Genomic DNA, 25,726 nt, shown 5'->3' with positions numbered 1-25,726 from the left:
GTGTTTGTGTCTGGATGAGACTTTTAGGTGATTTCAGACTATAATAATAATAATAATAATAATAATACACATTTATATAGCGCTCATTCTCGTGTAAAACACAAGCTCTGGGCACTTTACAATATAAATATCAATTTTAAGTGAAAAAAATAAAAAAATAAAATAATAATAACAATAACAATTCATAGCCAGATCAAGGATTCATATAGAGTCAAGAAAAACAAATACAGTAAAAATGTGTCTTGAGATTCTTTTTAAAAGTAGGTAAAGACTTGCACTCCCTCAGACCACGTGGTAGTTCATTCCAAATCTTGGGCCGAAACAAGCAAACGATCTATCACCAAATTTTGTTCTTGATCTTTTTTCCGAAATTTTCGTTTGGTCATTACATGATCTTAAAGTGTAATTTTCAAATTTACACATGACCACGTGATCTGTGAGATATGCCGGTGCTATACCAGCCAAACACTTATAAACAAGACACGCTGCTTTGTAATATGTGCGCTTTTCAATGGGCAACCAGTGGAGAGAGGCCAACAAAGGGGTTGCATGATCAAATTTTTTTTTGCCAAAAACTAATCTTGCTGCACTGTTTTGCAGTAGTTGCAATTGTTTAATAGAAGCCTGAGGCAAGTTGACAAGCAGCGAGTTACAATAGTCTAGTTTCGAAAAAATGAGGGAAACAACCAATGTTTTACATGTTCCAATTGCAATATACTGACGGATTGAACTGATTTTCTTCAATTGAAAGTATAAAGATTTACAGAGAGCAGAAATGTGAGCTGACATTTTCATTTCTGAATCAAAATAGACACCTATACATCTGTTCCATATGTCAACCGTTTCCCTTTGTCTTACTTTTTCTTGTGTGCTTTGAAATTAAATTGTAAATCTAGAAGACTTTCTTCCTTTCTACTTTTACCTACACGGAAATGACCTAAATGTGTCGCAGCGCCGTAAAACCCTTAAAACTAGCATACCCTTTGAGAACTCTCAATTCTTAAGTGATCGTTTTTAATTATCTTGATTACAATGATGTCTATTAAAATCTCCCCCATTATTTTATCTTTTATGGGAGCTTTATTGTCCTCAAAAAAGTGGCAATTTGTCATTTGGTTACACATTTATAACAATGCAATATTGACATAGACTCACTCACACTGATGCACACTAATAACATAGTAGTCATCGAAAAAAACAAACAAACAAACAAACCGGCATCAACAACAACAACATCATCATCATCAAGATTGTAGGAGAAAGCCTGTTGATGATGATGCCAATGTATTGGAATGGGAGATTACCGGCTATGCCGGACCTACCAAGATTGCAGGAGAAAGCCCGTCGGCTAATGGGCATGATCTATATTAACTTTCCATGTGCTCGAGGCAAAATGTGCTCAAAGTGACCCACTTAGTGAAAAGTGTTCACATATTTTTTAATATCTAACATCACGATTGGTCACTTGATTCAGCTTGACACATGGGTATGTTTATACCATTTGTAAACAACGCAGCGTGTTTACATTTGTTAAAAAATATCCATTCGTTGGACAGCAACAAATCATGTGATTAATGACCTGCTTTTACGAAAACATGAATATAGATCGCTCCCGTTGTCAGCGATAAGCCATCCACAGAATTTGGGCTTTTAAAAAAATGATGATTGGTTGGAGTGAACTCCTTTTTATCAGGAGAGACTGAGATTGTCTTTAAACACTTTTGCACCAACCAAACACAGACCCTATTCTGCCAAATGTTTTTATAATTTTTTAATTTTTTTTTTAGATGCTCAATCCATTGTGTCGAAAGCTGTACTAAAATCAATGAGGAGGTAGACCGATTTTTTGGAATGTTTTTGTTGTCTTGCTTTGTCTGGCTCCTTTCATAAACACTAGTTCAGATCTTGCCAGAACAACTAGACTTACAACTAAATACACGCTTTCAAAGAAAAACTGACTCGCAAACACTAAAACTAAAATACCAATCTACAAACTCGAACATCTTCAAATATTCATTTGCACCCTGCACTATCAAAGACTGGAACGCTCTTCCCGAATCATGTGTGAACACAACAGATTTAGAAACATTCAAACAAAGATTATTAAAATTCTTCATCCTAAATACCAACAGTGGCTGTCACACTCAACAACTCTCTCCGTCCTCGAATACAAATACTCAGAAGTTGACAAGAATAGAGATATTGCCTCACCTACTGCAGTACCCAATAAATCATGTTGTATTTTTTGAAGTGCAGTCTCTGTGTTGTGGTATTTTCAGTATACAGATTGACAACATTCGAACAGTTTGACTTTGTTGAGGTGATCTTCGAGTTGGATTGCAACAATGTTTTCGCTGCTTATGACTTCTGTGCAGACGCATTCATGCAGCCATTTTCACATTCTATATTATATAATATACAGGTTTGTTTGAAAAAAAAAAATAGATTCATAAATATAATTTGTAACAAAAATTTAAGATTTTTGCTTGGTGAATAAACATTTTAAAAAAAAATTTTTTTAGCTTAATTTTGTTTTTGTCCAAACAAGAAGCACGATGTTATTGGTGTTTTGTTACAATAAACTATGATCATGTACTTTATGCAACAATCTTTGGAATTTTGGCTCAAACTACAACTGACTGTAAACAGCTTTGCTAATACTACCTATTCTGAAAAGCCACCGTTTCCATCCAGTGTAATTTGGAGACAATGACTCAAATTTTCTCATATCACTTGTGTTCCAGACTCAGCTGTGTGATTCAAAAGTACTGTTGATTTTAATAATTTTAATAGTTATAGAACCATTAATGTTTACAACATGCGGTTTTCGATTAGTGTTGAGTACAAACTTCAGAGTTTTAAGAATATGTATAATTATGTGAAGGAGACTGAAGAAATAATTCTTTTGTATGTGATCAAAATGTTATGGTCCTTTCTCGTTTTAACATTATTTTTTACAGAAAACACAATAACCAGCTATTTTTAGCTCTTATATTGAATAATTGTTAGGTAGTGCCTCAACAATGACAATTCTATGAACTTCATCCTTTTCCAAGATGGAGCTCCACCACTTCAGCATTTGGAGGTTCGATGATATTTGAAAAATGAACTCTCACAATGAATGCTTGGATGGTTGGATGATCATCCCTTCGTAAGCTAGCCCTCAAGATTATCAGTATCAGACCTTTTTTATTTCTTGGGGGGGGGGGGGGGGGGGGGGGCGGGCTTGTAAAAGATTTACTATATCGACTACCATTACCAACATCAATAGAATATTTGAAGAGGAGAATCCAAAATGTAACTGAGTCTGTAACACAAAGTGATGGTCGTATCGTAGATCGAGACTACCGTCACCGTCTCCAAACTTCACTACATAGACATGATAGCTTTTCAGAGTTTTAGAAATGTTCTGTACAGTTAATTATGGTTATTAAAGATTTATCATCGCTACATAAAATTCATAGTATTTTGACAATTCAAAGAGTAACGATTGCTGTAACACATGTATTTCGCTATCATGACAGAGGACAACCAACCGCACGTCGAGCAAATCTACCGAGACATGATAGAATATATCTTGTCATACCAATACAAATCAGAAAATATCTTTGATAGAGGAGAATCCAAAATGTAACTGAGTCTGTAACACAAAGTGATGGTCGTATCGTAGATCGAGACCACCGTCACCGTCTCCAAACTTCACTACATAGACATGATAGCTTTTCAGAGTTTTAGAAAAGTTCTGTACAGTTAATTATGGTTTGTAAAAGATTTACTATATCGACTACCATTACCAACATCAATAGAATATTTGAAGAGGAGAATCCAAAATGTAACTGAGTCTGTAACACAAAGTGATGGTCGTATCGAGACTACCGTCACCGTCTCCAAACTTCACTACATAGACATGATAGCTTTTCAGAGTTTTAGAAATGTTCTGTACAGTTAATTATGGTTTGAATTAAAGTTTATCGAGCTCACAAAATGTTTTTATTTCCATTCAGTTTTTTACAATTCAAGAGAGAAACCGCGATATGACTTTTGAATCACCTTGTATTTCCCTATCATGACAGCAGGGACAAATACCAAACCTGACAGTCGAGACAAATCTGATCCCGAGAGCATGAACAAATATATCTCTGTCATGAAAATAAAAGCAGAAAAAGTAGTCCTTTGGATAGTCTCACAAAGTAATTTGTTAAATTTTCTTGTAGGATTTTACATAGCTTATGACATATATAGGTCTGAGTGGGCAGGGGGACACATATTGATTAAGTCTTCGATGCCCTTATATCTATTTTCCAACTCGCTTTCTGCCTTTGTCTTGGAAAAAGATTACTTGGTTTTGCCCTTTCTCTTGTCTGGGAGGGTAACAGTCAAATGTATAGTTAAAGTTTCGGGAGTTAATTTTTATTTTCCTTTTAAATCATCTCTCTGTGACTCAAACTAAGTAAAAGTACATCGTTGGTATGTTCTTGGAATCTACATCTAATCCCTATTTGTTCCTAGTTCCCCTTTGTCTTACTTTTTCTTGGGTGCTTTAATTGTAATTCCAGAACTTTTTACTGTCCCATTTTCTTCCTTTGTACTGGCGCTGATATAACCTAAATGTGTTGCAAGCGCCGTAACTGGGTGGGGTTCCGACCTCCCATAGTGGGCAGGGAGGTACTTGCTGTGTCTTCTATCCCCCTGTACCTGTTTTTCAATTGCTTTCTGTCTCTGTCTTGGAATGAGATTACTTGGTTTTGTCCTGACCCTAGCTGGAGTCCTTGACTGGGAGGGAAACAGTCGAATGTATAGTTATAGCTTTGGGAGATATTTTTTTCCTTGTAAATCATCTCTCTGTTATGTAATGTTATTTTTTTATTTTTAACATATGATATATTTGTAACCATTGAGTGTATTCCTCTTAGTGGGATCTTGTGCTGGTGTCTGGGTGAAACCTTTAGGTGATCTCAAACTAAGTACTTTGATAGTGTGCTCTTGGAATCTACATCTGTTTCCTATTTGAACCAATTCACTTTTGTCTTACCTTTTCTTGGATGCTTTAATTGTAATTCTATAACTTTTTACTATCCCATTTTCTTCCTTCTTACTGGCACTGATATGACCCTAATGTGTTGCAAGCGCCGTAAAACCCTTAAAAACAAACAAACAAGCGCCGTAAAACCCTTAAAAACATAAAAACAAACGGATTTCACAGCACTTGCAACAAATGCAAGGTCATATCAGCGCCAGTTAAAAGGATGAAAATGGGATTGTAAAAAAGAAACTACTCTTGATTAATTATCTTTCACGTTCTATCAAATGAAAAGAAGAAAAAAATTCGTCTTTTTTTTTGTCCTTTATTAATATTATTATTTTTTTTTTTTTAATGTGCAAAATAACAAAAATTTGCAAAAAAAATTGCAAATTTTGCAAAAAAAATAATAAAAATTGCAGATTATGCGGCTGCAATGCAAATTAGTAATATTTTGCGGCCGCAAGTGATGCAAAAAACTGCCATGCCAGATTATACATTCAAAATATGTAAAATGCAACCCCTGGATAACAACATCGCCCAGGACCAGAAAATGATGTCGTTGTACAGGGTTTTCAAGATGGTAGAAAAAGGGGGCATGGTGAGACCCGTGAATACCAATACATAACAGTGCCGTGCGTGATCAGTGCCTGAGAGAAGACGAGCACCAACGTCAGAATGCGTATTTCTCCTGTTTACAAAGGGTATACCAATTATACTTTCACTCTCCAATATGTATAGTCATTGTTTTGATCGTAAACAGTGCTCGAATGCTATTTAACAAAACTAAGAATAAATCAAGAAAATCAAATGCCATTATGATAATACCGCACAAGAACACAGATGCACACTTCTAATTTTGATTGTAATTTATATCCATGTTATACTGCTGATGAGCTTTGACTGCCTAAATTTTTATTTAAGTGCACCAAAATTTACAAGCCCTTAAAATTAGCAGATCCACATATGGTGATACAACCCCCCCCCCCCCCCCCCCCCCCCCCCCCCCCGCCACCCACAAGAATCGGTACCAAGTACTTTATTGTTATAACGGTCACAAAAAGGGGGTTTTCCTAAAATGTATGTTGCTAGTTTGGGGTTTTTATGACTAATTACTAACAACAAGTAGCAATAAAATCGGGACTGGAGGTCGATGTCGTTATCCAGAGGTTGCACTGAAACAAATATATAATAATACATAACATGATTACAAGGAGAAAAATATCATCTCCCAAATCAATAACTATGCATTTGACTGATTCCTCCCAACCAGGGCCAGGACAAAACAAATTGATCTCATTTCAAGACAAAGACAGAAAGCAAATTGGAAAACAGCTAGTTCTCTATAAGTAAGGGGACAGAAGAAGACAAAGTAAGTGACCCCCTGCCCACTATGGGAGGCCAGGAACCCCACCCAGATAGAGGAAATGAAGACACAGCGGCAACAGTGACATCTCCACCCACCACAGGAGGTCAAATGAACCCACTTAAAGCACCCAGGACAGGATTGTTCGTTTTGTTTTTAAGGGTTTTACGGCGCCTGGAACACATTAAGGTCATATCAGCGCCGGTAAAAATAAAAAGGAAGAAAATGGGATAGTAATAAGTTCTAGAATTACAATTAAAGCACCTAAGAAAAGGTAAGACAAAGGGGAATTGGTTCAAGTTCAAGAAACGGGTATAGATTCCAAGATCACACTATCAAAGTTACTTAGTTTGAGACCACAAAAAGTCTCATCCAGATATACGCACAGGTCCCCACTGAGAGGAATACACTCAATTACAAATCATATATAATATAAAGAAAACATAATACACAGCATAACAGAGAGATGATATACAAGGAAAAAAGTATCATCTCCCAAAACTAACTACACATTTGACTGTTTCCCTCTCAGCCATGGCATCCAGCCAGCAGGAACAACACCCAGCCAGGACAGGATTGATCTTGGTGCCTTGTTTATTAGCTATCAAGGCCCCCACCCCTCGTGAAAGTGAGGACAAATGCTTCTGTATCCTAAAAAGATCACCCACATATTGACCATAATGATAATGTCTTTAAAAAAGGAAAGAATGGAAAGTTGCTGCATAACATTAAAGTTTTACTTTATTTCTCAGAAATTTCAATTGAAAGTTTCCCCAACATTAAATAAATCAATAATAAAATCATACATCATCAGCTAAAAAATTATTTTGTCAACCCAAACATTCCTATCGATTTTATTTTTTAAATTGAGACTAAGGATCATGTCCCTAATTAATTATTATTATTATTATTATTATGATACAAAAATCTTCTAACAGACGACATCCATTGACGTCATAGATGTTTAAAAATATTGTAAACAATTCACAAATTTCGACCAAAGCTTCAATAACACCTGCAAGGATTTAATCCACATTAGTGCCCTGAATGTAATCAATATAGTTACCTATGCGCAAGATAAGTAATTGAATAGATTTTGAATTCAATTGGTACAGTTTAACGAAAGGATATTCTTACTCCCAACAGCAATTTCTTCATGGGATTAACGTCACCCAGAGTTGTCACAGATTTCAACATAGGATATAAAGTTAAAATTTTGATGGGAATGTGTTTATCGATTATATCAATTAATGAATTAGGTATAATAGCTTCTTCTCTAAATTTGTCTCTATGTGAGTAAAACAGGATCAATTGAAAATTAACAAAAAACAACTCATTATTGTATAACAGTTAAATAAACAGTAAGACTAAGACTTGATGTATACCTCCAACCATTCTCAAACCATTTCAGCCATCCAGACAGACATTCTTCTGTTCAATCTCTGCCTATATCTTAATGGAAATAATAAATAAATGCGTAAAGCATTAAAAATAAAACAACAAAAACTTTTACCATTTACAGTAGCCCAATCTTATTCTAAAAGTCAAAAGGAAGAAAGAAAGAGACAACAAAAAAACCCCATTGAACATTTAAATATCATTGTTCACATTCCCTTCAAATTCAGTCGTTTCTGGAATAACACAGTGACTTAACATTGTGATGACACAGAACAGAAATATAATAAAATATACTAACCAGTATTACGCAAGGTGGCATATATCTAAGGGTATACCTAATAAAGAATTGTGTTTCTTAGTAAGGTATTACTGACTGCATGTGATAAATCCTTCCAGAGTTCCCGTGAATCGATACAACAGACAAACAATGGAAATAACAATTGGTCAAAGTGATGTAAAAATCATTTAGATTTTTTATGCTTAGAAGAAAAGTTAATTTTTACCCAAAAAAAAACAAAACAAAACAAAACAAAAAACCCTCATATTTAGCCAAATTAGGACCGAAAGTCAGCACAAAACAGTGAACATAGTTCTGAGTCTCATTAACTTTCAACCTCACAAAAAAATAGAAATGCCAAAATGGTAACCCAAGTTAGACAACAGTATAGGAAATAACAATGTGACAGGTGAAAATGATGCATGGAGATGATATATATATATGATAAATTTATGTACACATGATGAAAATTGAATGTGAGAAAGTCTTGCTGAGAATAATTTCCACCAATCACTTGTTTATTTCCGGTGTTGAGAGGCCATATTTGCTCTTCATCTGATCCAATTCCTGCTTCTTTTTCTCTGTGTCTGTCTTCTTGAAAGCCTGATAAATGAAAAGGAAATTTTTTTTTAAAAACCTCTAATAAAATTCATTTTTCTCTAAATCTAGACCCCTAAACTACTCACATGCTTACATCAGACAGGATACAGTGAAATAACAATAGTCAAAAGGAATGAAAGCTTCAGTCTTATTTAACGAAGACAGAAAATGTGGACATTTTGAGTTTTCCCTCTGTTAACAAAACACAATGATTGAAACACCAAAGACGGAAACATCTTTGGTGTTTTATACATCGTTTAATCCACAAAGGAGAAACCCGAAACATCCACGTCATCTGTCTTCCCTCATTAAATTGAAGCTTCTATTCCATTTGACTATTGTTATTTATTTCTTCCAGTTTCGAGCGGCATCAAATGATGCACAGTGAACACACACTCACACACACACACAACGTATTTTTATATATATTTCAAAGTTAAAATCTACATCCACCAAAATACATGCTTTCCAGCCTGATCCAAGGTAAATATATATATATATATATATATATATATATATATATATATATATATATATATATCAATTTTAATAAATAATGGTCTAATTCATCAGAACTCACGTTCTCTTTTGTTGTTTGTTTGTTTGTTTTTTGGTTGAACCTGTTTGACTTTCATTGAAATTTTCATTGTCTTAAATATAGACCATGGGCACCATTGTAGTCTAGCAGTCCAAAGTCAATACAGTAGAACATGAAAGTAACGTACTCGGAAATAGCGAGTAAACTCTAAATCCCCGTTTTTTTCTCTTATTTGAGTCAATAAAATTAGCATGAAAGTAGCGAGTATGAAAACGAGGTCAACTCGGAAATAACGAGCATTTCCTGCCCCAGCCTAGGACTTCGAACGAAGTAAAGCAAAACAACAGACAAGGGCGATTTAAATATTTTTAGCCTAGCTTCTTTCCTTTTTTTATTTTTCGTTACGAGTAACATTACATAGTAGCAGTAGGCTAGTCTGTAGTAGTACATAGTAGGGGAAACACATTTGGGTGTGTGTGTTTGTGTGCGTGTGTGTGTATTGGGGTGGGGGTCAATTATTCACCCAATGTGGTGCCACGCGACACGCGAGGTAAGCACTGGCAGCCAAGATGTCAACACTTAGCAGTATCGGTCAGCGAGTAGCATTCGTTAACGAACGACACGATCAACGAGAGAGGGGAGCGTGGAACCATCATTTTCAGTGGGTCAGTGATTGAGTGATGCGCTTGCTTACCTCATCAAACATGCCTAGTGCATACAAACACTCGCACACACACACACACACACACGAAATCTTGATGGAAATGGAAGGGGTGGATCAACTTCAACCTGTGGCCATCATTACGTAGTTAACGAAGGCCGTATTCAACCCCGCCCTCACCCCACTTTATCCACACACAGTCATTTGCACACACGCACAAACACACACACGAAATCTTGATGGAAATGGAAGGGGTGGATCAACTTCAACATGTGGCCATCATTACGTAGTTAACGAAGGCCATGTTCAACCCCGCCCCCCGCCCCACTTTATCCACACAGTCATTTGCACGCACGCGCGGCACACATGCACAAATACACACACACACACACACCCACACACACATTGTCTTTCCATATTTTTGTACAGCCGAGTGACCTTTCCTGGCAACTCGGGAATAGCGAGAACTCGGAAATAGCGAGTAATCAGGAGTGGACCCGTCGAACTCGCTATTTCCGAGTTCTACTGTATAACATGATTTGATTCATCATGACAAAAGTTAAATTATAAAAAGATGTTGCTAATTTCCTCTTTGGAATTCTCTTGCACTGATAGTATGAAGGGAAAATATTACATGCCATCATGTACTAGAGAGCGGGATGTTACCAACACAAAACAACAGAATTAGTCACCGTCCTTACAACGCCAACTTCTAGACAAGAGACTAGCTAGTCCGAGACTAGAAAACATTCATGAAATCCAATTTTTTTTGTCACTTGCTTGTTTAGGCTTACGACTAACAAGCCATTTACTAGACAAGTAAATAACTAAATCTATTCTTTGTTCATGAAAACGGGCCCTGGTGTAAAGCAGTTATAGTTGTTCAAAAGTTGATAATTGAGCTGGCAACTAAGAGGCTGTATGTCTCATCCCACAAGCTTAATGTAAGATAAGTTGTTACATCATGAGATTCTTTCTAAAAAATAAAGCTGAGGAGGGAGGGGGGAGAGAGAGAGAGAGAGAGAGAGAGAGAGAGAGAGAGATAGAGAGAGAGAGAGATATGTGACTTTAGGAGGAAATTCAGTTCAGTAATCAAATAGAAAAGACATACCCTGGTTGACTGATAGTAGAGGACGACCAAATATCGATTACACACGTTGAAACCCGACAAATGATCACAGGCGTTCTTGGCATCAAAAATGTCCTCATACACCACAAAGGCTGTCCCTTTAGTTTCTTGGGTGTTACCACTGAAGATGGAATGATATAAGCATCGTAGCTACATCTAGTACATGCCAAGCAACCGATTACATCAGGTAATTCTTATTTCAGTGTTTATCCAGTGTGACCATCAACATTATTCTTTGCTCTCAGTAATATTCTTAACACTTTATTAGATTTGGTTCAGTGTTTATCCAGTATGACCATCAACATTATTATACGCTCTCAGTAATATTCTAAACACTTGATTACATTTAAATGCAAAAGGTAATTTGCCTCTGTGAACTCTGAACAATTAAGAGAAATTTTAGTTCTGTTATTTTCTTTAATATAAAAGTTATGTAGTTAAACTAAGAACAACAGGAGTGAGAAAATAATACTAAAGAATCCTCCGAATCCATAGAGGAAAATTTTATCAATTTGATGGTCTTATTATAATTTCTACAAACATTATTTGTAAATAGTCTGAATGTAACAATAAATTCTTTTGTTTAATAAATACAGAACGGGCATAACTTTTTTTTATAAGCCAATTCATAATTTGAACAAAGAAAAGTTCAATTTCTAAAAAGTCATTCGCCAGATTATGTTGACTTTTGCTTGATGTCATTTGTACAATTGCTTGCTGGTCTTTGGATAGGACGTTAAGTATTTCCTATAAGATCAAACCAAATCTAACCTTATCACAGCTCGTTGAGGAGAATCAGAAACAAAAAAAAAAAAAAGAAAAAGAAAAAAAAGAAAAAAAGAAGCAACACTGACTCTGTCCAAATGTGATACATATATAGATGCTTGTTATAGGAGTGGGGAATAACTTTATTTAAAACATATACAAGGTGTATACGGCCCATGCATTGTTCCCAAATACCATGTCACAATTATGTTATTAGAAAGTAATGAATGCCATACATACTGACATACTGATTATGAGCCATAAAACATCAATCTGCTACCCCCCCCCCCCCCCCCCTCATTCTTAAACCACAATAACAACAACAAAAACCCAGCGAAATCCAAACCATTTAGTAAGCTGAATGCTCTACCAACAGGAACCATTCAATTGAGAAAAGGCAATAGACTATACAAATAAAAACAAAAACTTTTTGCTTACACTCTGATTTGTCTGATAGCTCCGTATTTCCCAAATATGTCGTACATTTCTTCTGCTGTGATCTTGTAGGGCAAGTTTTTCACATACAAAATTCTGTTCACCTCCGGAGGAAGGCGAACCTGAAAAAAAATTAAATCACATTCAAGAATGACTGGTTTGTTTGTATTTGTTTACATTTGGGGGGGGGGGGGACAAATAGTTCTATTTTTTAAAAATCCTAGAGAACACAGAGCCACTAGCAGCTGAGGACCATAAATATCATTAAATAGTAATGGACAAAATAGTTTCAAAAGAACAAAATACTGAATCCTGAATCAAACGTTTTGGGCTAAAAAACCTTCTTCAGCAATGACCAAAAAAAAATTATCTTTTTTAATTAAAAAGATTTTATGCTTCATACATAATTCGAACAAACAGGAGAAAAATATCATGCATTAAAATTTTTTAAAACATTAATATCATTGGGGAAACATGGTGAGAAAATGAATAAAAACAAGACATTGAAGTAGCAACTTTAAAACGTATGCTCCATGCGGGTAATTACAGTTACAGAGCCTTAAAATTTGGCATCATGAATGAAGTGTTTTTGCTTCCCAGGTCTGTACCAAGCACATGCTGTCCATAGAAACACGGTCCCTTAATCACTGCTTACCCAAGACCTTCAAGAAGTGCCTCATTGCAGAGGAAAAAAGTACAGTAGTCCTTCACAGCCATTAGGCCCATGGATCCGGAATTCATTTCGGCTTCTATAGCATGAAACGGACTAAAGCAATTGCTTGCTATACTTTGGATAGGATGTTGTCTATCACAAAGTACTTTCCACCAGATCTAACAGACCCTGCTACCCAATTAATGCTGGCTGGACAGGGGTTCAGAAAAAATCTTAACTACACCCGGGATCGATCTTTGCATGTGAAGCCGGTGCTCTACCAACTGAGCAATCAGAACCCCTCATTGCAGAGGAAAGTAAGACTATACCATGTCAAAACATTCATATTACAAATAATAATATAATCTAATATTATAAAGTCTAAAGAAATACAAACATAAATTTTAATTCTAATTAATTTAAGGCCAGCTCTACTTCTCCGAACGCTTGAGAAAATAAACTTGAACTATTGAACTATATTTCTCAGAATGCTCGGATTAACCTTCCCTGGCTTATGGGTTACGGATGCGACGTCGATGCAAAAGTACATGCTCAGAGTGGACAGGGAATTATCACTGAATCGTCAATCTAGTGTTTTTTAGGAATATTGTTGGCAATGACAGTTTTCATCTAAAATTGGAGGGGGGGGGGGGGAAAGACAGAAGAGTTTGCGGAATCACCTCGCTATCTTGAGTACTCCATCAAAATGCGCATTGACTTTGCACCAGGGCTGTGTGTTCCACTCTGCCCTGTTTAAGAACAGATGTAGTGTAGACCTGAATAACAAAACCAATGTCCCAAGACAGGAACAGAGGTTGAAAGACAGGACACCACAAACTCAGGATAGAATTTTCACAGAAAATTGGGAATAGAAGACGAAACAAGAAAAAAACCACCCCTTGAGCTAGTCTTGCAAGGTTCACGGCCAACCACCCGCACAAAAGTACTCAGCATGTCTAGAAAGAAATTGATCCTGATGCTTTCGCCTCACACAGCAATGTATGAGATATTGCTGCTGCTTTCAAATAATCTGACATATATATATATTATATATATATATATATATATATATATATATATATATATATATATATTATATATATATATATATATATATATATATATATATATATTATGGTTACCCCATCGGCAAAAGAAAACCTCTCAAAAAATGCAAACATTCACAAACTCATACACACAGTCATGTGTACAAACACTTGAGTCAGTTAAGGACTGGAACAAGAGATTGTAGAACAGGACAGTAGAAACGCAGGATAGAAGTATAAAGGTGGGAATGGAGGAGCACCCAACTATTGGCAAAAGTAAACCCCAAAATGCATACACATTCATCATCCACACTCTCTCTCAAATAACCAAATAATTCCCGAGAACAGAAATTTAATGACAGATTCAAAACCTGTTTTCTATCATATAATAGGAAGCGGTCGTGAGATGTGAGAGTGACAAGGACCAAAGTGAAAATCTTAATAACGCTAACACTAGGCACTTTGATAACCCCAGTCCAGTGGCTGCCGACAGGTTCACAAATAAGATGAAACTCGTCTTTTGGAACTGTAGTTTTTACCCTTTACTGTTTTGGTCACGTGGCGTTATATATGTGAACCTAGGTGACTTATTTTAGTACTAATTTAAAGGAAACAAAACAAGCTTTCTAATGGTTTATTTCATTCTGATTTCCTGATTGCATTTCCCAGAAAGCAGATGGAAGTAATAGTTTTCAATTTAATTATGTATGAGAATTTTGTTTAATTTATGGATACATTTTAATTATATTTGACACATTGCTAGATGGTTGAAGAATATCTCTGCCAAATTTCATCAATTTTTTTCCATACTAAGGCTACCTATACATGAACATGATTTATATTTACGTAGTGTTTTTATGCACCTCCGTTGACGGTGTATCTTAACGGATCGTTTTTATACACCTCCGTCACGCATGCGCATTCCACTCAATTTCATTAGCGATATTGTGTTTCTGTATTTTGACATGGCGAAAGTTATATTGTGACATCTGTAAGATGTCTTTGTTAATAAATGTATATAAAAATATTAATAATTTAAAAAATCGAAATATAAAACCAGAAAATATAAGTTGCATTGAAGGTAAAATAATGTTTTAGAAAGACCTTATTAAATGTGATGAACAGTCAGGTGGCTCCGTAGCGCAGTGGACAAGCTGTCAGACTCCAACCTTGAAAGTACCGGGTTCGATTCCCAATGTTGACTTTTCTTCTTTTTTGATTTACTTTGTTTTTGTTTGCTTTTTTTTTTTTTTCTAGCTTTTTTTTTCAAAAACTTTTTATCATGTTTTTAAAAAACTTCGATTTTAATTTTCTAAAATTATTTATTTATTTGAGATCAGTACTTGTGTGCCATGTTTCTTTTTACTTTTGATTTTTTTAAATTATTGTTATTATTCTTTAATTTATTATCATTGTACATCGGTAATCACTAAGCAGCGTGCTAAACTACAATCTAAAACTATTTAAACCTCATACTCATGGACGTATGCAGCAACAACTTTACCATCACCGCCAACGGAGGTGCATAAAAACTGTGCGTTTTTGTACACCTCCAACGGAGGTGTATAAAAACGCCACCTTATATTTATATTAAGTGAAAATAAACATATTTTCTGAATTTTCTGACCTTGATACCAAACACTTCAAGACACTTGCCATTTGTTTTTGAAATAAAATTACCGAAAACAATAGTTGGGCTGATTCCACTACAACCCCCCCCCCCCCCCCCCCCCCCCCAAGCTTTCCCGATGGCCGCCGGGAGATGTTGGTTTTGAGGCAAAAAAAGTGATATTAAAGATTCTCTGTTGTAAAATTGACTAAAATAAATTTACAACAGAAAAATATCAATATCAATATCAATACCCTAACAATAACTCTAGACTCGAGACTATCGAAACCGTTTGTCGTAGAGTAGAGAGAAACAAATAAGATATCAAATTAAATGTTATTTCCTGTAGCATCCAACTGAGTCAATTTAAATTTAATATATTTTTAGTTTGAAAATGTTATCAAGTCAAAAAGTGCCTAGAATTTCTATCCACTGCCCACGGTCCACAGCACACACAGTCACAGTCACTACAGCCTGTCCTGTAGTAGAGGTACACAGGCAAAGGGACGAGGAGAGTCATGCCAGGGAGTTGTATTGTGTGTAATCTTGGCCGAAGAATATCACTCATCTTGCTCTCCTATAAAACCACAATAGTAGGAAAATCAGAACAAAATATAAAAAAAAAAAAATACTAATACAGTCGATGTCTATTTTTAAACGATAATTATACTCACATTTCCTCTCCTGTTCATCGCCATTTTGGATTGGCTAGCACTATAGAACAGTAAAGTTTGCTGCCCCAAACGTAAACAAAGGTCGAGAAGCACATGGCAAACCACATGTTCCTGTCTTGACAGCTCACGTTCCAATGTAAATAATAGAAAGAAAATAACCTTTAAAATTTGGCTGTTAGGTGGCAAAAGAAACACATATTCATAAATACTCGATCATGCATCAAATAATGTCTAGATATGGATATTTTATGGAACAAAAGGTAAAATTTATCAAAAGTTACGTCTATCTATTTTTAGACCAGAGCAAATTATTGCGCTGGTATGAACAAAACGAGAATTATTCGGAGCCTGATTTTAAGAATAATTTAGTCTTATATTATTATTTCTGCAACTGTTAGATTTTATGTAAACATATTTTCAATACTGAAAGTGTATTGCCTACAACTCAAATTACAAAATTGGGAGACCTATATTGTGCGTAAATTATTCCGGTCCCTAACGGAAATCACTAGCAACTTGTTATTGTTTACGTTTGGGGCAGCAAACTTTACTGTTCTATTCAGTAGTGTTGGGTTATTTGATCGCTTTTACCCGATCGACGATCGAGTCAGCGTCAACGAGTCAGTGTCCGATCTCAATGCCGGAAGAGCGAGTCAGTAAAACGATCGAGTCACTAAAACGATCAGGCGGGTTGTGAGCTTGAGACGAGCTTGAGACGATCTTGACACGTGAGACGAGCTTGAGACGATCAGGATCCGAGCGAGCGGAGGGTAACGAGTGTTTCGAATCATTTCAAATTCAAACGATCACAGTTTGCCATCCGATACCAATCGCCAACGTTTGCACACGGTAGTCTGTGGTCCTTCCACAGCCCTCACTCCTTGTCAGATGTTAGTGTGTCTGGGTGGCAGAGAAATTCGTATAGGTGTATCACGCGTGTGTGACAAGTCTTCATTAAACCTACTCAAGTTTGACTATCACACACACACACACACACACACACACACACACACACACACACACACACACTAAGGCTATTTCTATGACACAAACGCATCCATCTATCAATGAACACTCCTACAGTAGTGTGGCTATGTGGTCTAGTCATGACGTACCTATAGAACTCTAGTCGGCCATGGGTCTAGTGCATTATAATGGTCTAGTGGTATGACACCCGCGTTCGGATCGGAAAGTCCTGGGTTCGAGCCTCGCGCTCGGTGCATAGTTGAGTCTTTGGACAAGGCTCTTTACTCACATTCTCTCACCGTACTCAGGTGTAAAATGAGTACCTGGCCGTTAACAGCGTTGTCTTTGTCTGAAAAATTGTAATATCGCCTAACAGGCGGCATGTCCCGTCCTACATATTAAATGTTGCTGTTGACCAGGGACCCCTTTACAAAGCGCTTTGATCACATTTAGTGGATATTGTAAAGCTCAATTTTTAAAAGTAAAACATTAGCTTTGAATATGGAATGTTTCAATTTTAGATGCCTGTGTATTCTTTGTTAGTTCCCATCATCATTCATCATCATCATCATCATCATCATCATCATCATCATCATCATCATCATCATCATCATCATCATCATCAGGGGCAGCGGTACGGTCTTTGGTTGGCACCCGAAAGGTACCGAGTTCGATCACCCGCCGCTGAGTGGTCTTGAGCAAGTCACCTTGCCCTAACTAAATTTGCGGCGCTGCACTGCGGCTGTCGCTTGGGTTATTCCAGTCTTCCCTTAGAATAGACCCGAAAGACGAATCTCCCCTATGGGATGAATAAAGGGAATTATGTTTAATTTATTTATCATCACCATCATATCAGCGGGATCATCATCATCACCACCACCACCACCACCACCACCCTAATAATAAGGAATAAAATAAATATCAACACATTCCAATGTAATAATCAATCTAAAATCAATCAGTGCTCCTAAAAGACCCCTTTGATTTCTTTGTCTAATTCGTTCCATACTTTTGGAGTCCCGACAAAGAAAGATTTTCAGCTAACTATAGTTTATATATGGGAACATTAATCAGTCGTTTATATTGGAATCGGAGTTGTCTAGGTGTATTAGTTCAAAGCGCATTTCCAAGGGTTTACCATGCTCAATGAATTTCACAATATTTAATTTAATTTATTCCTCCGGCACACCATATCGACCATACATCCATTTCGTACAGTAGGTACCGATCGCTGTTTGGAGTCTTTTTGTATTAAAGCTCTTTACAATACCCGTCATTGCTTATAAGATAAGAATACATTCACACCTGAGTCAAGTGCCTTACACACGGACTTAACGTCTGGATCACAATTTTCAACAATCACTGTCACTCATTCGGCCATTGACAAGGCTTGATTTTGTGACAAGAGACACCGTACCACTGAGCGACCGAACAAATAATCACCATCTGCGCCATCGTCATCATCATCATTATCATCGTCCTCATCACAGCCGTAACAGCCAGCAATACACAATCATCATCTTCGGGTCCGGTCTATCCGTGTGGGGGGTGGGGGTGGAACCTGCTAAAGTATTTCATTTTTTTTAAACAGAAACACGATAATCATCATCATCATCATCGTCATCCATTGTCGTCGGCATCGTTATCATCGTGTCCGGGCAATCCGTGGGTGTCTGGGTGTGGAACCTGCTAAATATTATTATTATCTACCTACCTAATAAAAACACACCATTCTTGTTCATTTATTTCTCAAATAATGAAATGAAAGGCACGACCTTTTCCCGCACACACAAGAGGCGATGACGACCAGTGACAAATTATGGGAGGTGGGGGCGGCCGACAACTTTTGGCGCGACATAAATATGAAATGTTAAGGTGACAGCGGGATGATGGTGGTGTGGGAGGGGGATCTCAACCCTTCACCATCAACAACTGATGGCGTGTGTGTGTGTGTGTGTGTGTGTGTGTGTGTGTATGTGTGTGTGTGTGATGCGACGACGATCATAATCAAGGCTGCCAGACAGCCAGATTTCTTCTTGCCCAAGTAGTCAAATTGACCCCAAATAGCCAAAGACCACAAGCATTCTGACTCCCTTGAAAAACTCATTGGTTTTGATTAACAAAACAATCGACTACAGTTGGATAAACTTATCTTTTCATTTTTTTTTAAATAAAAGATTTTTTTTAAAAATGAATAATAATAGAAAAGCGTTTCTTAGTAACCAATTTTGAACTTGGCCATCTGGCAGCTCCCATCATAACCAGCTGCAGTCAAGCCAGCCACAGACATAAGAGAGGGAGGGGTATGTGAAGTTTCCTGTGGCAAACGAGATGCTCGTATTTTTTTTTTCAAACGAATCACTGCTCGATGACGTCACTGACTCGAAACCCGCCCGAAACCGACTCGATTTTAGAGGACTCGATCGAAAACCCGCTCGATTTGATCGTTTCAAACTCGACCCAGCACTACTATTCAGTATCTGATACTGAATAGTGGTTTTGCACTATTCAGTATCTGATACTGAATAGTGGTTTTGCACTATACAGTATCTGATACTGAATAGTGGTTTTGCACTATTCAGTATCAGATACTGAATAGCGGTTTTGCACTATTCAGTATCTGACACTGAATAGTGGTTTTGCACTATAATACGGTGTTTTTTTTTTCCCGAAACCTGACAAAGTTATGGGAAGAGTGCAGCTGTGGGAGTGAATATGGGACTCAGGGAAGTGTACACCAGTGGGGAGTGAATCTGAGACTCTGGTTTTCGGCGGGTTTCAGCGAGTTTCACATAAAAGCAATTACTTTTTTACAAAACCCGACTAAACCTGGCAATATCCGAGAAAGTTATGGGTAGTAGGCAACAGTGGGAGTGATCCTGAGAATCAGGGAAGTGTACACTTGTGGGAATTGAACCTGGGACTCTGGATTTTGTAAAAAAGCAATACCAAGGGGGAGGGGAATTACTTTTTTACGAAACCCGCCAAAAGCCGACAAAGTTATGGGAAGCAGGCAGCAGTGGGGAGTGAATCTGGGATTTGGACACCGATGAGGATTGAACCCGGGACTGCGAGAGGCTGATACCAGTGGACAGTGAGCTCAGAATGTACTTTTATTTCGAAACCTACCGAAATTGTCAAAAGTTATGGGAAGTGGGCACTATTGGGCAATGAACCGGGACTCAGGGCAGTGCACACCGGTTGGGACTGAACCTGGGACTGTGAAAAGAGGAAATCAGTGGAAATGAACCTGGGACTATGGAAGATGGATACCAGTGGGAAATGAAGCCGAACTATGGGAGTTGGGTACCAGACGAGAATGAAGCAATTACTTTTTTACGAAACCCGCCAAAACCCGCCGAAAAACCATAGTCTCGGGTTCACTCCCCCACTGTTACTTTCTTTCCATAACTTTGTCAGATATTGGCGGGTTTCGTAAAAAAGTAATTGCTTTTTTTTAAATACGAAACCCAGTCCCAGGTTCACTCCCCAATGGTGTACACTTCCCTGAGTCCCAGGTTCACTCCCCACTGCTGCCTACTTCCCATAACTTTGTCGGGTTTCGGCAGGTTTCGTAAAAAAAGAAACATCCATAAAAATACCACGTGTATTCAGTAAATAGATGTCAATTGTAGTCTAATATTCAGTATCTATTTAAATTATTATTATCATTAATATTCTTATTATTATTATTATTATTATTATTATTATTATTATTATTATTATTATTATTATTATTATTATTATTATTATTATTATTATTATTATTATATTATTATTATTATTATTATTATTATTATTATTATTATTTTCAATATTTTCACTTCATAACGGTAATACAGTCATTGCCGATTAATTTGATGATGAAAAAATGAATGATGCAACTTTGATTAATACCGTGATTAAATGAATGGTTAGAATTTTGGAGGGGGGTATCTGATGATGATGATGATGATGATGATGATGATGATGATGATGATGATGATGATGATGATGATGATGGTGATGAGGTGAAGGGGATGGAGGTTGACGAAAAGGAGGAGATGAGAAGGAGAATTGTATTGATGGTGTTAAATATGGTAACTTACAATTTCTAGCAAGATGATGTTGATGTTGATTGAGAGGTGAGCTTTTTTAAAGAATTAAGATAAATAGACAGAGACGCCAATTTTAAATTTGGCTCACAGGAGTTTCAGACACCACTCGTATGAATTTCAATGCCGAAAGAGGAATTTACGCACACAAGAAAAAGGAATTGGAATGGTATTTGGCATTGTATTTGTGTTTTGTATAGTTCTAAATAGATAACTGATTAGAATTATACTATGATACATAAACACATTGCCAAATACAATCCCAAAGTTTCCTTATTTCAAATGAAGTAAAGCACCAAAATCAAATGGTAGAGATTGTAGTACTGGTGGTAGTGAGGATGATGTGGTATTGGTGGTTGTAGAAATAGTGGTAATGATGATGAAGATGTGGTTGTTGTTGTAGTGGTAGTAATGAGGATGTGGTGGTGATGGTGGTTGTAGTAGCAGTGGTAGTGATGATGATGTGGTGGTGGTGGTAGTGATGAAGATGAGGTGGTGGTTGTAATAGTGGTGGTAGTGATGATGTGGTAGTTATGATGATGTGGTAGCTGTTGTAGTAGTATTAGTGGTAGAGATGATGATGTGGTGGTTGGAGTAGTAGTGGTAGTGATGATGTGGTGGTAGTGGTTGTAGTAGTAGTGTTAGTAATGATGTGGTGGTAGTGGTTGTAGTAGTAGTTGTAATGATGATGTGGTGGTGGTGCTTGTAGTGGTAGTGGTAATGATGATGTGGTGGTGATGGTTGTAGTAGTAGTGGTAATGATGTGGTGGTGGTGGTTGTGGTAGTAGTGGTAGTGATGATGTGGTGGTGGTGGTTGTAGTTGTAGTGGTAGTGATGATGATGTGCTAGTGGTGGTTGTAATAGTAGTGGTAGTTGCAGTGATGATGATGTAGTGGTGGTGGTTGTTGCAGTAGTAGTGGTAGTGATGATGTGATGGTGGTGGTTGTAGTAGTAGTAGTAATGATGATATGGTGGTGGTGGTGGTTGTAGTAGTAGTGGTAGTGATGATGTGGTGTTGGTGGTAGTTGTAGTAGTAGTGGTAGTGATGATGATGTGGTGGTGGTGATTGTAGTAGTAGTGGTAGTGATGATGATGTGGCGGTGGTGGGGTAGTAGTAGTGGTAGTGATAATGTGGTGTCGTGGTTGTAGTAGTAGAGGTAGTGATGATGATGTGGTGGTGGTTGTTGTAGTAGTGATGATGATGTGGTGGTGGTGGTTGTAGTAGTGATGATGATTGGTGGTGGTGGTTGTAATAGTGATGGTAGTTGTGGTAGTGGTAGTGATGATGATGTGGTGGTGGTTGTAGTAGTAGTGGTAGTGATGATGATGATGTGGTGGTGGTTGCAGTAGTAGTGGTAGTGATGATGGTTATAATTCTAGTGGCAGTGATGATGATGTGGTGGTTGGAAGGGGGGGGGGGGTGTGTCCTTGGAAGAATTTGACCTCACCGGAAGTTGCCCGGAACCCGGAATTTTTTGCTCAAGACCAGAGTTTTTTCAGGTGAAACCGGAGTTTTGGCATCACTGAATAGAATATCAATGACAATTTCATTTTGATGTGTACAAGTACAAGATCATCCGGTTTTGTTTTGACTCAAGGCAACAGTTCAAGGTTTCGCTCGACGGCAGATGATGGCTAAGATGACACTATAGTTTTTAAATTACCTTTAAATTATTTTTCAATTGCTAAATTAGATTTTAAAAGATACACACAACAAACATCATGGTGGGATTGGCAATCACAATGAATATATATCCATGAACAGAAATAATAACAAACGACGCGACAAATTCATTGTATCAACAGGTAATCCAGCGTAACTGTTGTGTGTAATGTGTACACACAATGCATACACTTTGTTGACAATCAAATATCGCGGGGTTTTAAATTTTAAGCCCAGCAGAGAACTCGCGCAATACGGTTGGACAGGCCCGATACTATATTTAGAGGCCCTGGTCTTAAGTCTATAGATAGTTCGAAGATGACGTCAACTTGGCCTTTGTTATTGTTTTTGCCATCCGCGTTTGTGAGTTGTTCTCACTAAACTGTATTAACCAGACTATAAAAGTTCATGGTTACACAAAGTTTGTGTGTTGGTCTGTTATACTTCCGGATGGCAATGTTGTGAACTCCTTGGCCAAGCTCATTCTATCTATACTAAGTCCTAGATCTGCTGAAACACTCTATTGAAATGATTTGCGCCTTACGTTTATACAACCAACAATTCAGTCAGTTACAATTCTAATTTTGTGAGAGCCTTTATTGCTCTATTTGACCTTCTTAGTAGTGGTTGTTGAGTGGATGAAGCAACACTATGGCCTTCTGACATCAATGGTCCAGGTGAACAAGGTGCATCTCTTGTTTCATGGTTATTATTGTTATTCTTAGTGTCTATTGGGTCATTCACTTCAACTCTCACTGTAACGGGTCCACAATCATTATCAGCACAAGTGATCTTTAAGTGATCCGCATGTCTACGTTTACTTAAACCCTCATCAGTTTTTACTTTATAGGACACTGGTCCTGTACTTTCAATTATTCTTCCCATTCCACCCATTTCTCCCCTCTGCCAAAGTTCCTCACATACACATTTTCATTCACCCCAAAATCTCTCTCAATCGCATGTCTGTCATGGTTATTTTTCTGAAATTGTTGGTGCTTAAACACAGACCTTTGAACTGTAGGATGCAACATGTCAAGATGGGTCTTCATCTTATGCAACATGTCAAGATGGGTCTTCATCTTCCTACCACATAACAATTCACTTGGAGTATATCCTGTTGTTACCTGAGGTGTGGAGCGATATTTAGCTAGGAATTTATTTATCCTTTCTCTCAGAGGTAGTCTGGTACCGTTACTCATTTTAATCATTGCTATGCTCACTGCTGATTTAGCCAAACCATTTGTAGCCCGATGCTATGGTAAACTTGTAATGTGCTCAATACCATTTGCAGCACAAAAGTGTTTACATTCATGACCAGTGAAACTTGGACCATTATCTGAGACAATCGTGTCTGGTAATCCATGAGTGGAAAAGATTCCTTCACTTCTACTATTGTGTCAGATACAGTGATGGTATTCATTAATTTGACTTCTAACCACTTAGAATGCGAATCTATAACAATCAAGAACATTTTGTTCACGAAGGGTCCTGCAAAATCCAAATGGATACGTTTCCATGGTTCAAGCGGCCAATCCCAATTTTGTAGGCGTGCCTTAGCGGGATGATTAGCATGTTGGGCACAAGTAGAACACAGTTTAACAAACTTTTCAATATCAGCGTCCATTTGTGGCCACCAAAACCATGACCGTGCAAGACTCTTCATTTTTCATGCACCTATGTGTGTATCATGTAATGTAGTGACTGTATGTAAACTCTTAGAAATTACAACTCTAGATCCCCAAAGGATACATCCATCTTCTTAGTTCCAGACATAGTTCCACACACGTATTACTCCATTCGACTCAAGTGTGAATTAGTACCTGATTATTAGCTGTGACGATATGCAGGAGTTTTAGTACAAAAATGACGACTAACAGTCGACGAGTACTGTTTAAAATGAAAATATGGTTCCATGCTGGAGGATTAGATAAAACATAGTGAAGCGCACTGAGCATGGTAAATCATTGGAAATGTTCCTGTTTACTTCGTCAATAAGACGCCATCAAACTGTCAACAAGGACATTCTTGAGGGTAGAGTTGAGGGGAAAAGAGGAAGAGGCAGGCCAGCAAGAACTTGGATAGATGATGTGAGGACATGGACAGGATTGTCGGCAGCCGAATGCAGTCAGCAAGCCGTCAACTGGGAAGATTGGCGTGTCATTTCAAGTCGACCTCAACCCATGAGATGACACTGGAAGAAGAAGAAATACAAGTATCATGGCGATGCGTCCTTGGAATAGACATTTTATATACATTTATGACTCATCTTCTCATAACGGTATTACGTGGAGGCGATTTAGACGCTGGAAATTCAATTTTTATTCAAAATGATGAAACTTGGCTCAAGTTTAATGTGTTCCGTTGAAATTAAATTAAATTGAAATAAATTCCCTTAATTCATCCCATAGGGGAAATTTGTCTATAGGGTCTATCCCAATGGAAGACTGGAATAACCCAGGCGTTAGCCGCAGTGCAGCGCAGCAAATTGAGCTAGGGCGAGGTGACTTGCTCAAGGTCACACAGCGCAGCGCAGATGATCGAACTCGGTACCTTTCGGTCACTGATCCACGCTGCCCCCCCCCCCCCCCTACATGACACATTAGAGAGCTTGCACTGGTCACTGATTCCTTGATGAACTTTTATAGTCTGGTTAATACAGTTTAGTGAGAACAACTCACAAACGCGGATGGCAAAAAACAATAACAAAGGCCTGAGTGACGTCATCTTCGTTCTATCTATATCTCATGGTGAGTTTTCATTGGACAATCAAAACGGGTTGTCATCACAAGATAGCCTAACAACAGGTTTGAAAATACTAAGTCTTAAAGTACTT

At 37.4% G+C, this 25,726-nt stretch overlaps 2 protein-coding genes across 3 annotated transcripts in view; one reads left to right on the top strand and one right to left on the bottom strand.

The window, feature by feature from the left end:
• The window catches only part of LOC144956890 (uncharacterized), a 602,990-nt gene that overhangs the window by 512,778 nt on the left and 64,486 nt on the right, over window positions 1-25,726 (top strand). The gene's annotated exons all lie outside the window — the stretch shown is intronic.
• The window catches only part of LOC144957318 (splicing factor 3B subunit 6-like), a 33,321-nt gene continuing 14,704 nt past the window's right edge, over window positions 7,110-25,726 (bottom strand). Inside the window, exons 1-4 of one of the 2 annotated variants that reach the window (XM_078888455.1) lie at window positions 16,171-16,277; window positions 12,193-12,311; window positions 10,972-11,110; window positions 7,110-8,664 (exon numbers count right to left, since the gene is read on the bottom strand). In XM_078888455.1, the coding sequence (XP_078744581.1) occupies window positions 8,572-8,664; window positions 10,972-11,110; window positions 12,193-12,311; window positions 16,171-16,194 (375 nt within the window). In that variant the 5' untranslated portion in view covers window positions 16,195-16,277 and the 3' untranslated portion in view covers window positions 7,110-8,571. Of the gene's footprint in view, window positions 8,665-10,971; window positions 11,111-12,192; window positions 12,312-16,170; window positions 16,278-25,726 lie in introns of those variants that run through there. The other variant, XM_078888457.1, reaches the window with a different exon arrangement.

The sequence above is a fragment of the Berghia stephanieae genome, chromosome 11 (genome assembly GCF_034508935.2).
Source record: "Berghia stephanieae isolate SIO BIC M18660-M18661 chromosome 11, UCSD_Bste_1.3, whole genome shotgun sequence".
Taxonomy (NCBI): domain Eukaryota; kingdom Metazoa; phylum Mollusca; class Gastropoda; order Nudibranchia; family Aeolidiidae; genus Berghia; species Berghia stephanieae.
This window is presented reverse-complemented; position numbering and strand designations above follow the sequence as displayed.